This window comes from Mastigoproctus giganteus, chromosome 7 (genome assembly GCF_048544385.1).
Source record: "Mastigoproctus giganteus isolate SK-2022 chromosome 7, ASM4854438v1, whole genome shotgun sequence".
Taxonomy (NCBI): domain Eukaryota; kingdom Metazoa; phylum Arthropoda; class Arachnida; order Uropygi; family Thelyphonidae; genus Mastigoproctus; species Mastigoproctus giganteus.
This window is the reverse complement of record NC_143581.1, coordinates 228,910,892-228,925,910: the sequence shown is the minus strand read 5'-3', so window position 1 is coordinate 228,925,910 and position 15,019 is coordinate 228,910,892. Positions and strand designations below refer to the sequence as shown.

General features: G+C 34.4%; 1 protein-coding gene across 11 annotated transcripts in view; it reads right to left on the bottom strand.

The window, feature by feature from the left end:
- The window catches only part of LOC150083758 (uncharacterized), a 999,111-nt gene that overhangs the window by 362,788 nt on the left and 621,304 nt on the right, over window positions 1–15,019 (bottom strand). For all 11 annotated transcript variants that reach the window (XM_090377461.1, XM_090377460.1, XM_090377466.1 and 8 more), the window contains 2 exons: window positions 7,085–7,165; window positions 4,117–4,206 (listed from right to left, as the gene is read on the bottom strand). In XM_090377461.1, coding sequence (XP_090233587.1) covers window positions 4,117–4,206; window positions 7,085–7,165 — 171 coding nt within the window. The remainder of the gene's footprint in view (window positions 1–4,116; window positions 4,207–7,084; window positions 7,166–15,019) is intronic.

Genomic DNA, 15,019 nt, shown 5'->3' with positions numbered 1-15,019 from the left:
TTTTTTTTTTGACTGATGCTATATAAGCATGCTATTTTGCATCATTTGCTACTCCGATTACTACTACTAGTGTCACTGGAATTCAATTTTAAAACTGTCATCAATATCCAGGCAATCATCTATTTCCACAATGACAGTGTGTTTGAATGAAACAGACTTTGAACCTCCACACTTTTTGTTTTGTTGTTTCCTGTAATGTTGAGATAGCATCTGTTGGAATTCGCACACTGGATTAAAGCACTGCTAGTTTCATTTACTATGTACTTTTTGGAGGTTCTTATTATTACAGTTTTGGCTCAGAAAAAGACATGTTTGGTTCAACCGAAACATCTGTTTGAGTTGCAGCTGAACAGCAGCTTCAAGGCACTGTTACATATGAGTGGTGGTTAAGTACATTTAACAGAATTTGTGTTCATGCCTCAGGACATGTAACTTTATGATCGATTTTATAATCCCTCCCCTCTCATAACTTGCCAACTTCAGAAAAAGCTGGATGGCTTCCTTTGTAATTCGGACAAATAGGAGTGGAAGCTGCAATCTGCTGGAGAATGCTCTTTGGAACCGCAAATAGGATATACACACACCACATCCCTTTAACACATCACCTGAAAGTAACCATACTTCTGGCACTTAAAACAGCAAATGGGATTTGGGATGTAATATGAAATCTTGCAGTTTAAGAAACCTGTAGCTGAGCTGGAAGAATTGGAGTGCTAAATGTCAAGATGATGGACCTGGTTGAAATGGGGTTCAACCAGGCCCATCACAACTAATCACATTTCATGTCACATTTATCACCTTTTTAACTTAGTGGACAAAAATATCACCAGTATTTTTGTTTACTAAATTCTTGGGTTATTTCCTATTTGTCACAGTAAATAGGTCCAACTCACTGATAACATCTTTAGATGATCCAAAGTGTTATTAGAAGTAACTGATGCCAGAATTTCATTACAGGTTGTTAACTTCAAAGACCGTTCAGATTGTTTTGATTTAGCAGTTTCAATCAACAGTCCTCCAGGTTGAAGGCATATTGAGAAAAATATCTATATGATTACATATACTCCTCTCATGCTGGGGTGTGATGGTGCCCCACCATATGTGAAGCAACCTACAGCTACTGAAAGATCTAAAACAATAATAGGGTTTACGGATTCTAGAAGTCAAAATTTTCCAGGCTAAATGATGGAAGGCAGCTATCTCATTCTGTAGCAATCAAAAAACAGAGAGAGAGAAAAAATTCTGAATCAGTTACAATTTGTCCATTTCTAAAAGGTAATAATTCAGTTGCACTTTGAACCTTGTCAAACCCTGTAGCTCAACTAATTTGGGGACACCTTATTCCAGATGATCAACAATGTGCTGTTCCACTTCATGAGATTATTATTTTATTATTATTAGCCGTATGGTGCAAGGAAGCCTGAGTCTTATGCTGCACCAGCCAAAAAAAAATTGAGTACCCTAAGAGAGAGAGAGGGAGAAATAGGAGGGAATCACCAAAAGAGAGAAGAATGATAATTTCCAGCTCAGAACCTTAGGTATTTTTGTTATTTGTTTTTTTTTTTTTTTTTTTAGGAGCATTAGCAACTAAGGCCATATTGCTCCAGGGATATGCGGTGGTCATTCCCTGACCTTTTCGCATCCTCTGTATTTGGTGGTCACGGGCTCGAACCCCGGTCTAATCAAGAAGCATGTGCTACACAGTGCTGCTCCTGCCCACCTGGCTATGGAGGCGCCGACCTAGGCATACCAAGCCCATACATTACCATACTCACCAGATGTGAGCAACTGGGTTAATCTAATCTTCTATTGCTTCCCAACATTTTATTTATATTTTTGTTCTAGCTTTGCTTGCTGATATGAAAAATACCTCCCCACAGTCATTCTGCTTATTCCTTTAATCATCTTAAAGATCTATATCAACTCACTCCCTGAGGTGTCTAGTCTTCAGATTCCACATTTTCTAAGAGATTCCTCATGGGAACACCCATGAGCACTCTCAACTCTCCAGATGCCATTTTTTGGACTGTCTCTACAGTCAGTCCTCGTATAGCACGATAGTTGTGTTCCTAGAAACCCTTGTGTAATGCAAAATCGTGCAATATAAACAACAGGCCCTATGGGAAAAATAGGGTTAGGTGCCGACCACACAAAATTGAACACACATTTGTAACCAAAACATTACCAAACACAATAAATTATCGTAATAAAATATTTACGTATTTTATTACGACTATTACGTAATAAAATATTGCTAATGCTTTTGCTTCTATCGTAAGCAAACTTGTTTTTTGTTTGATTTTCTATCCAAACAGATGACAGCCATTCCATCTCTTCCAATTCTTGTGTGTTAATCTAATGGATTTTAATTACACTTTGAGTTGTTCCTGCTATGAAAATTGTTTTTATTTTCTCTGAATTCTTTGTAATTCTCGGCGTTGCCTCATTTAGGTCTGTAGCATGTGCACTATCACATGGTCTTTCATTTTGCTCAAAGCGTTTCACAATTTCATATTTTTTCTCTATCGACAGAGGCAAACTGGCTGTAAGCCTTACCGGGGAAACCTCAGTGGGCCAGAGGCCAGTGTGATTTTAGCCATAAACCATAGTATGAGGCCACTATAAATTTTCCCAGGTAAGAATTTTTGACCCAGTCCGTCTCTGTTTATCGATATTGCTTTTGTTTTTCTCTGTGAATCTGCAGTGTCTTCACCAGGACGCTTCCTTTTCACACCTTTTAAGTATTTTATTCATTTTTAGGGAATAAAGCACAATTACAAAACGAGGAGGCACGCTTGATACGCATAAACAAAGCTGCGCGCGCGTGTAGCAACTGAATGAACAACACCGTAAAGGCAGAGATACACTATGAACACCTCACATTTTACTAAAGCACATTTCTGGGGGTTACTACCATAAAACAATAAAAACAATTTCCAGTTGCGTTCCTACTAGTGGAATCTGTTATAAACTGGTAGTAAACTCGATCTAATTGCATTTGCGATTATACTGATAGCTGGAATTGTGTTGGTTTTTACGTTATTATGGTGAAATATGTTTCCCCTTCACTGATATAAAAAACAAATACATTTCCAGAATCTTCTCTTCATTCCTATCGTGTTGTGTTCAGTTGGGGTGATTCCAGTCCGACTGCCATTTCTTGTAAACACAAAGGCGAATTGTGCATAAGCGAATTTGGTTCATGTTATATAAGATATCGTTCCCCTATTTATAAATCGTGTATGATCAAATTCGTGTAGAGTAAACACGTGTTATACGAGGACTGACTGTATGACTTATATGCATTTTACGGTGAAACTTCCAGAACTGAACACAATATTCCTAATGAAGTCTCATGATTGCTTTATAAACATGAATAATAGCATCCTAAGCCCTGCTTGCAAAGGTCCTATTGATCAGTAATATGTTCCAAGCCTTCCTGACCATCTGCTTACCCTCAAAGGAAAACTTCATATTGCTTGTATCATAAATCTTTCTCATCCTGAACCACCTTTAATGCAGTGTCTTCTAGTCTGCATATATATAACTTTCACATTTCTTTTTCTTAAATGGAAAAATTCACATTTAGCAGGATTAAACTCCAGACTAACTTAGCAAATTATGATACTTCCGATTAACAGTATTTCTAGCCACTAAATAAATTTTTACAATTAATACAGATGAATTTCTGGGCAGAAAGACGTTACACAAAAAAGTTATTACAATCATCAATCATAATAATAATTTTAATATTATGGCTCAAATTAACAAATATAATTCTTGTTAAAAGTGAATTAGCCTAAAAAATTGTATCTAACCAAACTACCATAAATGTATTTACCTAATTAAGTTCCATTAAAATAAAGTTTGGCCATAAAAGCTATATTTGAAAAATAAAGGAGCTACGTAAGTTTTAAATATTCCATAAGCCCCAACATTTCTGAAAAACTCATTAAAATTAAAATTTTAATTTAATCATATAATTTTTTAAAAAAAGTTGTCAAAGTCAGCATCAACAAAAAATGCAAAAAAAAGTTGAAATTTTCTAGATTACAATACGAAAGTGCTATCTTATAAATTCTCCTTAAACACAGCATGACATATGGCACTACCTACCGGTGGCCCTGGAAGACCGGGCAGTCCCATTAATCCAGGTGGTCCCATTTCTCCAAAGGATCCTTTGTCACCTTTTGGCCCAGGATGTCCCTTAAAATATAAAAATTCTATAATACACAGCAGCTTCGAGTCACTGTTATATATGAGTAGTTAGGCATATTTAACAGAATTGGTTTTATATTTTTTAAAACTATTTTTAAAAATGTTTAAATAAAAATTTTAGCTGGGCTATGATTTTTATGCATTAAAAGAAACCGTGCTAGCAATGATGTTAAGTAGGAAACTACAGTTTGGATAATAGAAAATTTATTTGTAAAACAGAATAAATCTGAATTTTTATCTATCAATATACACAGGGTATTTCAATTAAAGGGCATTGGGATCTATCTTTGCTTATTTTCAAAAATATTTCAACCAACCTATAGTTGGTTGAAATATTTTTGAATTTAATGTTAAATTTAACTGAGTATTAACTGTTTAGATTTTACAACTTCTAAATTTAAATTTTTGCCAGTTCAACTACTATTTTTTTTTAATAAGAAAGTTATTCTCAGCCATCGGTACAGACAGTTCTGCTATAACGCACATTTTTGCAATGTGAATTTATTCCAACGGGACTAATATATATATTAGGGAACAATGCGAGTATAACACGATTTTCGCATTGGCTCATGTGTGATTTCATCTTCGAGTAACACCAGGTGAATGCAAAACCCGGCACCAAGCTGAATGTAGTGACCTGCACAGCAATACATACAAGTTTTTGAAGCTTAAAAAATTTCAAATGTGTGAGAGCTATATTTCTCATTTACTGTAGTTGTTCTGGTCAGAGACACACTGTTGTCATTCGTTGTAATAACAAGATAACACGTGATAGGCTGCCTCATGTTTTTAGAGCTCGCATTTTTCTGTTCAAATAGAAATTTCATTAGGTGGGATAGTGTGATCAGATGAGCACATCAGGTCACTACCATAAAACAATAAAAACAATTTGCAGTTCCCAGTTTATTGGACTTTTCTGTTAGTGCAATCTAATTATAAATGGGTAGTAAACTCGATAATTGATGCCGCCAATTCTGAGCAATTATAACTTTATAAACATAAATAAATAAAATAAAATAAATAAGTAAAATCAACTGTAAAATGTAGTGTAATTTTAATACCATAAATCATATGAATTCATATCAAATCATATAAAAACTTTTGAAATACTATACATTAAAAGCGTTAAACCTGTATTACTGTAAAACTGAAGCTTTTGGCAGCATCTGCTGCCTTCCTCAACATAAGTAGTGCTGCATTAACAATTCATTAGAAAGCACTAAGCCTTCCCAGCAGACTCAAGATGTACCACATCTCATAAGGTCGGCCATGACCCGTTTTTTTCTTCCTCCCTGTCCTCCAAGGCAGAGCAGTGCAACCAAGTCCTTCTAATTAAAGCCCTAACCACAATCTTCTTATGACTTCCAGTCTGGGCAGAACCAAAATGAGTATATTAGGCATGGCACATCTCCTTCCTAAACACTCTTGTTTTTAATTGTCGGTTCATTCGGAGCAGTCATTTTCCAATTTTTTCCTTTGGTCGGGGGGGCTCCTGAGCGGGGGTTCTCCGCCTCTTCTTGGTTTTCTATCAATATCGAATCATTATTTTGATCTTGTTCCCCAGCGACGGTAGTTCTGTCCGATTTTCTCTCCATTTTGTTGGTATTTCGGATTTAAGAGGTTTTCCGGATTATCGGGTTTTGGGCATGCTAGTTGAAAGTAGGGCTCCAAGAGCTGTCAATGGACACTAACCACAAGTCTGTAGGTTTATTACGTGTCTTACAACTGTTAATCGCAAATTTAAGTTCTCCCGTTGGTCACGTGGTGGGGGAGGGAACAGCCAAGTGCTAAAGTGCAACCAGAGCGATGGGATTAGTTCCCTGTGGTGTTTTCAGGGAACGACAAAGACGATGGTGACATCACGATTTCAATGTATCACACGAGTAAGAAGTTCACGCGTCATCATGGAAAGTTTATGGGAGGGGGGGAAGCACAAAAGTCATGATTTTCTCTATAATATTGCTTTAAACACAGTCCAGAAATATTGGAACGTTGTTTCTGTACAAGTTAACACAGGACACAATCACTATGAGGGCAACCTCCCCAGTCAACGGCCAGATACCAGCGTGCCAGCCACGTTATATTGGTCGGCTCTCTATTTCCCTGCCGTCAGCCACATGGTGACCAGTGCAGTCTGGCAACAAAGGAAACAGATAAATTACGCTGGGATCTAACTTAATACCCGGTAGAATGCAAAACGTTTCTCACCAAGGGACTCCTGTACTGTATATCTTCTTGAGAGAACACACTGTGGAACATAATCTGTAGTTTAAACACATTTTTTACACAAAAATCACAGAGCGATATATCGTACATCCGAACACAACGGCGGCCATCTGAGTCCTCACTCTTTAAGCTTACTGAAACATTGTAGCATATAGATTAAGGATGCTGTTTTGAAAAATAAACTAATTCCAAAACTAAGGACATTTCCAAATCTAAACGCCAGTCCAAATATTTTTCAATCTGCTCTCATACATCACAAATGGTATCATGGGATTACTATAATCAATTATTATTTTTATTATTATTATTATTATTAGCTATATGGTGCAAGGAAGCCTGAGGCTTATACTGCACCAGCCAAAAAAAAATAAAAAAAAAAATTCCTGAGCCACCCTGAGAGAGAGAGAGAGAGAGAGAGAGAGAGAGAGAGAGAGAGAGAGAGAGAGAGAGAGAGAGAAGGAAATCACCAAGAAAGAGAAGAATGATGATATCCAGCTCAGGACCCTGGGTGTGCCATGCTCATACTCACCAGATGTGAGCCCCTGGAGATATAAGAAAAATGCAAAACAACAGTATATCTTTCCAAGAATAAAAAGAAGGAGAGCATTCAAGAAGTGTTAAATGGGAGAATTATACATACTGGAAGCCCTGGGGGACCTTGAGGACCAGCTTTTCCATCATTACCAGATAGTCCAGGCAGACCTGGAGCACCATGATCACCCTATGAAAAAAATATGGCAATACTGAATAAATAAATAAATACACACACACAGAATACATTATATATAAATAAATAAATACATTTTTTGTTTACACTCCGGGACAACCACACGGTCAGAGGAGTTTAGAAGATAGGTATAATACAAAAATCAGCACCGTATTTAGCAACCATGGGCTTGAGTCCTGGTTACTCAAAGCTTTTGCACCCTCACACCTGACTAATTAGCTATGGTGGCATATACAGGTAACCCTTGTATAACATGGTTATTAGGTTCTGATAAAATGTCGTGTTGTGCAAAACCATGTTATATGGGACTAAGAAAAAGTACAAAAAGGGAGGTTACGTTCCAAAAGCTAACAAATATACACTATTTCATTAAAAATATGTTAACAAAAATACATCATTCTAGATTTCGTGTATCTTCTGCACTCTTTAAAAAATCAGTAATCTGGGTATGTTTGCTTTTGCTTGATAAATCTTTGTGAATTTCAACGTATGGAACTATGCATTTTTGAAGCGCCCTTTTGAACTTTGGGCTCCTTTCATTCAAGAATGGGCATTCAAAAAAATAAGATTCTAATTGCTCGGCTAACTTTACTTTATGCCTTCCCCTATGCTTTTTAGTGTACAATTTGGAAGTTTAGAATTTTCATCTGCACTATCATCCTCTGAATTGATTTGGTTTTACCTCCGATGCCATTTGCACCAAATCTGCTATGCTGGCCTCTTTTTCTACCAGTAATTCTTGAATGTCTTCAGTAATCATATCTTTTTTTATTTTTTTTTATCGTCTATAAAAAAAAATATCATCTATAAATGTGTATATCGTCTATAAATTGTGTATATCGTGTATATCGTCTATAAATTGTGTCCTGAGGTTGGATTTTCTGTTTTGCTGGAGGGAAAACCCAAGTTTCCAGGAGGAAAAACCATGCTACCCTTGCCCAATTAACTTAGCCATGTTCTGAAAATTACCCATAAAAATTCCTCCCTTCATCGACGGGATTCGAACTCAGGTCTTTTCCACCCGGTGTGGGGAGGAGGGCGATTCTATAAACTGTGCTACCCATGAGGACTTCAGTAGTCATATTGTCAAAACCTTCCCCTCTTACTGATGTAGCAACGTCTACTATTGCACTGATCCCATGTTCTGCCGGTTTGACCATATTTCCTGAATGAACTGACTCTGGCCACACATTTTTCCATACACATTTAATGTTGATGGTTTTACTTCTTTCAGTTCTGATACAGTCCACAATTGAAAAATGTTTAGATTCGGACTCAATTTTTTCTAAAATCCGCTGTAACAATTTTCTGATGGAATGAGTTTTTTAAAGGTGGATATAATGCCTTAATCTACCGGCTGAATGAAAGAAGTAATATTAACTCAGCATAACTGTGGCAGTAGGAACATAACTTCAACATTTTGATGACTTAAATCTTTTGGATGGCCTGGTGTGCCATCCAATAGTAATAAAACTTTGAAATCTAGATTTTTCCACAAGTTCAACAAGTACAAGTTCGATAGCACAGAACGTAACCTGGGAATTTCTCAACAAAATAAAATACAGGGCTTTCTCAATAATTTTTTCTGACTAGCAAGTCAACAGTGGGGATTCAAAAAGAGTGGAAAAGTTGAAAAATTACATCCATCATAATAGCAGGGTTTCCCCCGCACAAAACAAAAAAATACCGTGTTATGCGAGGTTTACTGAAATTCTCTAATGGTGTTATATAAGTACCATTTTGTGCGAGGATTGCTGCAATTTATTAATCGCGTTAGAACGAAACCGTGTTGTAGAAGTACTGTGTTATATGGGATTGCCAGTATATAAGGATTATCTGTAAAGTAAGATACAAACAGATACAATAAATGTGCACATGATAGGAAATTAAACACATATATACTAACTAACTAAGGGCAACAAGATCGTTGAGGGGAACAAAGGGGTGCTCTTACCAAGAAAGGCTTCGGTTTTGCAAATCATAGCATCTGGACTCTAGGTATCTTCGAGGTGATCTGATTGAGGTTTTTAAAGCTCTGAATAGCCTTGGGCAAACTTAATGTTAATGGGATTCTTCCTCTTGCTCAGACCATGCACATGAGGACGACACAAATTCAAATTGAGGTAGGATGGTTGCAGAACAGATGTGCAGAATTTTGTCTTCGGCCATTTCGTGTTTGCTTTCTATTAATTAAAAATAATAGTAGTCCAGTTTTGTGTTTCAGTAAACTGGTCTTCTATAAGTTTTTTTTATGAAATTTCCATTAAAGGTTATTATTAGAACAGAGACTTTACAAAGTGGGGATAATTTTGATGGCAGGGCAGTAACCACCTTTTTTTTTTATTATTTGCTGATGCTGTATATCACTTACTTTCTTTCATCATTTGCCACTGCTAATATTAATATTAACATAAATTTTTGAATAAAGATAGAGATAATTCTACAGTACTCAACCTTTAGTACTTTAGAATCTCAATAAACCATTATATTAAATCATAAAATAGTAAAAATATTTAGTATCCTTTTTTCCTCCCTTTCCTTATAGAACTTCCAAAATGAGCAAGTGATGTAGATCGCCTTGCAATTTTTACATACAGTATGAGTAAAACATCACCATTTCATCTACAGTACAGATTCAAGTAATCTATACTGCAGAGATTCAAGCAATATCATTCACTTATAACAAAAAATTATTTACAACTGCTTTAATAGGAATTCATTTCCTATATCCTAAGTTCTCTTTATAGACCTCCATTTACTACCAGTTAAAAAAAAAAAAAAAAAACTCATATTTTACCATAACAGTACAGATTATGTGGTATCACAGTATGTATAAAATTTTCAGGAAGAGTATGTATCTAATGATCATAAAAAAAAAAAAAATGTTTTCCATATATCCTCTTCTTTTTTTTTTTGCCATTTATATAAAATGTTCACATGTCATTAATTCTGTATGATTACTACAGAAACTGAATGTCACTAAATATTTTCAACGTACTTATGACATCTCTCACAATCCACAGTAAATTTTCAGAACTATCCAGGTGTCTTTTAGACGTTTTAATTTTCTGGATGCAATTAAACTGCAGGAATTTTTGAACATTCCTTTGATTAAATTAATAAGGTGTAATCATCCTGCTTCTTGAATAAATTATATAATTAAAAATCCCACTGCATCACTAGTGAAAAAGGTATCATCTGCAATACATTTTGGACCAATGGCTTATTTATTAATGCACACCATTATTTTCTCTTATCACTAAAATCCAAATAATAACAGATTTTTGTTCCAACTATAATTCTAGTAGTTAATTTCTATCTTTTACAATTTGCTCCTAAACCTTTTCATGGAGAGAATTCACACTGATAAAGAACAGACCATTTAAATAGTACAGATATGAATGCTATGTTATCTCTTAATTGCCAACAAATCTCAATTAAATATGTAATATGACTACTATGTTTAGAACATCCCCAACAAAAATTTGTAGTGAATTTTAGTACAAATGAACTTTTTAAAATATATAAGAAATTCAACTAAAAATACTAGATTAAAATTTAAAAGAAAAAATTTGTTAATTTTGATATCAACATTGAAATCCTCATTACAATACTTAAATTATAATGAAGAATAACACTACTATATTGAAGACTTCCATTTCTCCAGAAGAAAATTATCCAATTTCCCTGTAATTAGAAGCAAACTTTGGTAGTTTAGGGCAGCGTTTACCAAGCTGGGGTTCGCAGACCCCATATACCAGTTCCAGGAGGTCTGTGAAATGAACCCTCTGGAACTGGTCAAATTATTAATTCTATGTATAGCAAATTGATGATAAATAAAGTTATTATTATATATTTGTGTAAAAATAAGAATAATATTGAGTTGTTTTAAACATAAAACTTAATTTTATGTTTTACTACTACCATGTGATATAGATGTAACAATTAATTAACATAAAAAGAGGTAAAAATAAATAAAATTGGTAAAGCAAGCATCAGAGGCAGCAAAATAGCATAATCCTCTGCATGTTGCGTGTTGTTAATATCTACAGTAAACCCCCGCTATTCGCGGTATCTGTATTCGCGGTTTCGTGATCGCCGATTTAATATAAAATGAAACCTAAAAAAATGTGAATTTTAAAGCGCCGTGAATATTTTCCGCCATAAAAAAGCATGGGCGTGGCTAAAATTATCTTTCCCGGTCTAAACAGTGCTTGGTGGGTGGGGAGAGACGGGTGACAAAATCGCGAGCGTGGATGTTTCTCGCTAATCCTTGTTCAGTATGTGTTATGCGCATGTTATGGAAGGTTTCGTCTTTTACTTTTAATTTATATGCTTATAAATTGAATAAATTTATCAATTTATAAATTGATATGTTTACAGAAATGATAAATCTATCGTTTTGCAGTGTAAAACAGACTTTTTCCGAGTGTGTTAACAGAAGAAAGTGACTTTATTGTGGACAAGTTCTTTCTAACCCCTAGAAAAATATGGCTACGAATAACAAGAGAAATGTGAAAATATCAAAGAAGGTGATGACATTAGCGTTAGCGAATAAAATTGAGTTATTAGATAAAATTTCTAATGGTGAAAGTGTCTTCTCGGTGGCAAAACATTATAAAATCAATGAGTCAACGGTACGATCAATCAAGAAATTGGAAGAAAAAATCCGCTGTAGTGTCCGTGAAAACGCTCTAATTGCTTCAAAAATTTGCTCTGTAACTCTTGATGTTAAATTAGAAAAAATGGAAGAGGCTTTAAATCTGTGGATAGAAGACCGAACTCAAAATAAAATTCCGTTAAGTTCACTCATCATTTGTGAAAAGGCAAACTCCTTTATCAACACTTTAGCGAAACTGATGATAGCACTGGCGGGATAAGTTTTTTAGCTAGCAAAGGTGCTGGTTTGAAATTTCTAATAAATATTACATTTAATATTAAATTGTTTCTTATTATCATTTTGAAGCCATATGCTTGCATTTCACTATGTACTGTCTATGTACATAGTCATATTATGAAGGTACATATAATACATCATAGACAAAATTTTAGACTAATTTTTCTTATATATTTCATACTTTGGAACGGAACCCCCTTATTACTATGAAAGCCATAACTCAGTATTCGCGTTTTCGGTATTTGCGACATTTCTCAGGAACATAACCCCCGCTAATAGCGGGGGTTTTCTGTATATATAAAACAGGAAAAATAATAGTAATAATAAAACTTAAGCCAGCAGTATAGCAAACTAATAGAGCGAAAAATAGATTAAAACTAAAGGTAAATACAAACAGTGGAAAGGAGGGGGGGAAAGATAGCAAGACAAAAAGTAGTGTAGAAGTTTTATTCCAAAGAATTTAGAATAAAAAAATCGAATTAGACAAAATTTACAAAATTAGACAAATTGCGTGAAATATTACTATTAACAGAGTCAGAAATCAACCACAATACAAAATTAAACTAAATAAACAAAAACAGACTGACCATTATGCCCCATCTCGTCAGAGGACCATGGGGCCAATACATTACACCAAATTTAAATAGACAAAAATTAAGCTATACAGGGCAGTACAGGCAGGCACAGCATTAGCATATTGCCCACTACTACCATGTGATATAGATGTAAAAATTAATTAACATAAAAATAGGTAAAAATAAAGAGTAAGAAATAAAATTGGTAAAGCAAGCATCAGATGCAGCAAAATGTCAGTAGTGTGATTGTTTCCATATGAGTGCTATTATCTATCCTATTTATATTTTTCGCAGCATAAGGACCACCACTATTCAAATCCTTTGCACTGGCGTGTTGATCTATCGATCGGATAGGGGGCTGATCTTGATCGACTCACCCCTGTGACGATTTGTCCAGTGTTTGAAATGCAATTCTCTGATGATTATTGGCCTTGTGGTCCTCCGACGAGATGGGGCATAATGATCAGTCTATTTTTGTTTATTTATTTTAATTTTGTATTGTAGTTGGTTGTTGACTCTGTTAACAGTGATATTTCATGCAATTTGGACCTGGTGCTGCAGGGGGCACCACTAAATTTTGTCTAATTCCAATTTTTATTCTAAATTCTTTGAAGCGTAACTTCTACAATACCTTCTGTCTTGCTACCTTTCCCCCTCTCCTTCCCACTGTTTGCATTTACCTTTAGTTTCAATCTATTTTTCACTTTATTGGTTTGCCATACTGCTGGCTTAAGTTTTATTATTACTATTATTTTTCCTGTTTTATACAACATGCGGAGAATTATTCTATTTTGCTGCTTCTGATGCTTGCTTTATTAATTTTATTTCTTATGCTTTATTTTTAAATATTTTTATGTTAATTAGTTGTTACATCTATATATATATATATATATCCAAAGTATGTAAAATGCATAATCAATAAACCAACACATATCCGATTAATGCCATCTTATATGATTTAACATTACATCTGTCTGTATATTATTTTATTATAATCAAAATTTAGCAGGTTATAGCGTATACCAAGAAACCAACCAGTACGATATAACGGCCCAAGAAACATAAGAACCTATGTACGTGCCTACGGCAACCTGGAAAAAATATATATGCAATATATCATAAGGCAAAACCTTACATATCAAAATTATATTATAAAATAAAATTATGTTAATTATAGGTATATAGATACATTGAAAGGGACTTTTTCGAGGGCTAACCCTCTCAATGTATCAACCATAATTAACAGGCTATCCGTTTCTGTAGTCATCGTCCAGCTTACCGGTGTCCAGAATATAGCTATGTAGTATGAGATAGCAATACCAAATGAAGGTAATGTAGTATTAGATCACAAAATCAAAATATATTACGGTTAACTAAAATTAATATATCCCAATTTAGTAGTTAGCTGGCTAGATGACTGTTAGCCAGACGGATAGCTAATTTACAAAAAGATAATAATACGTAGCTAATGTAGAAAGAGATCCATCCTTTGTTAAACATATACATATGTGATGTATTATATATCGTATAGGTAGCATTAGTACTTCCGTTCGCCTTCTTTAGCTTATGCTACTATTGCTTTGTGTTACTTTTAGTGTATGCTACTAATACTAATGGTACCTATACGATATATAATATACCACATATGTATATGTTTAACAAAGGATGGATCTCTTTCTACATTAGCTACGTATTATTATCTTTTTGTAAATTAGCTATCTGTTGGGCTAACCGTCATCTAGCCAGCTAACTACTAAATTGGGATATATTAATTTTAGTTAACCGTAATATATTTTGGTTTTGTGATCTAATACTACATTACTTTCATTTGGTATTGCTATCTCATACTACTTAGCTATATTCTGGACACCGGTAAGCTGGACAATGACTACAGAAAAACGCATACACTCACATATAATATATACAGAAATGGATAGCCTGTTAATTACGGTCGATACATTGAGAGGGTTAGCCCTCGAAAAAGACCCTTTCGATGTATCTATATACCTATAATTAACATAATTTTATTTTATAACATAATTTTGATATGTAAGGTTTTGCCTTATGTTATATTGCATATATATTTTTTCCAGGTTGCCATAGGTGCGTACATAGGTTCTTATGTTTCTTGGGCCGTTATATCGTACTGGTTGGTTTCTCGGTATACACTATAACCTGCTAAATTTTGATTATAACTACGCCATTAGACTCTACCACTATAACTAACATCTTAAATAATATATATATATATATATATATATATATATAATATTATTATTATTAGTATGCATAATAGGTTAGATTTTAGATAGTTTAATGAATACTTTAGCATTAAATCAGCTCACACAAACCATAAGAATAAGTATTTACTGTAAC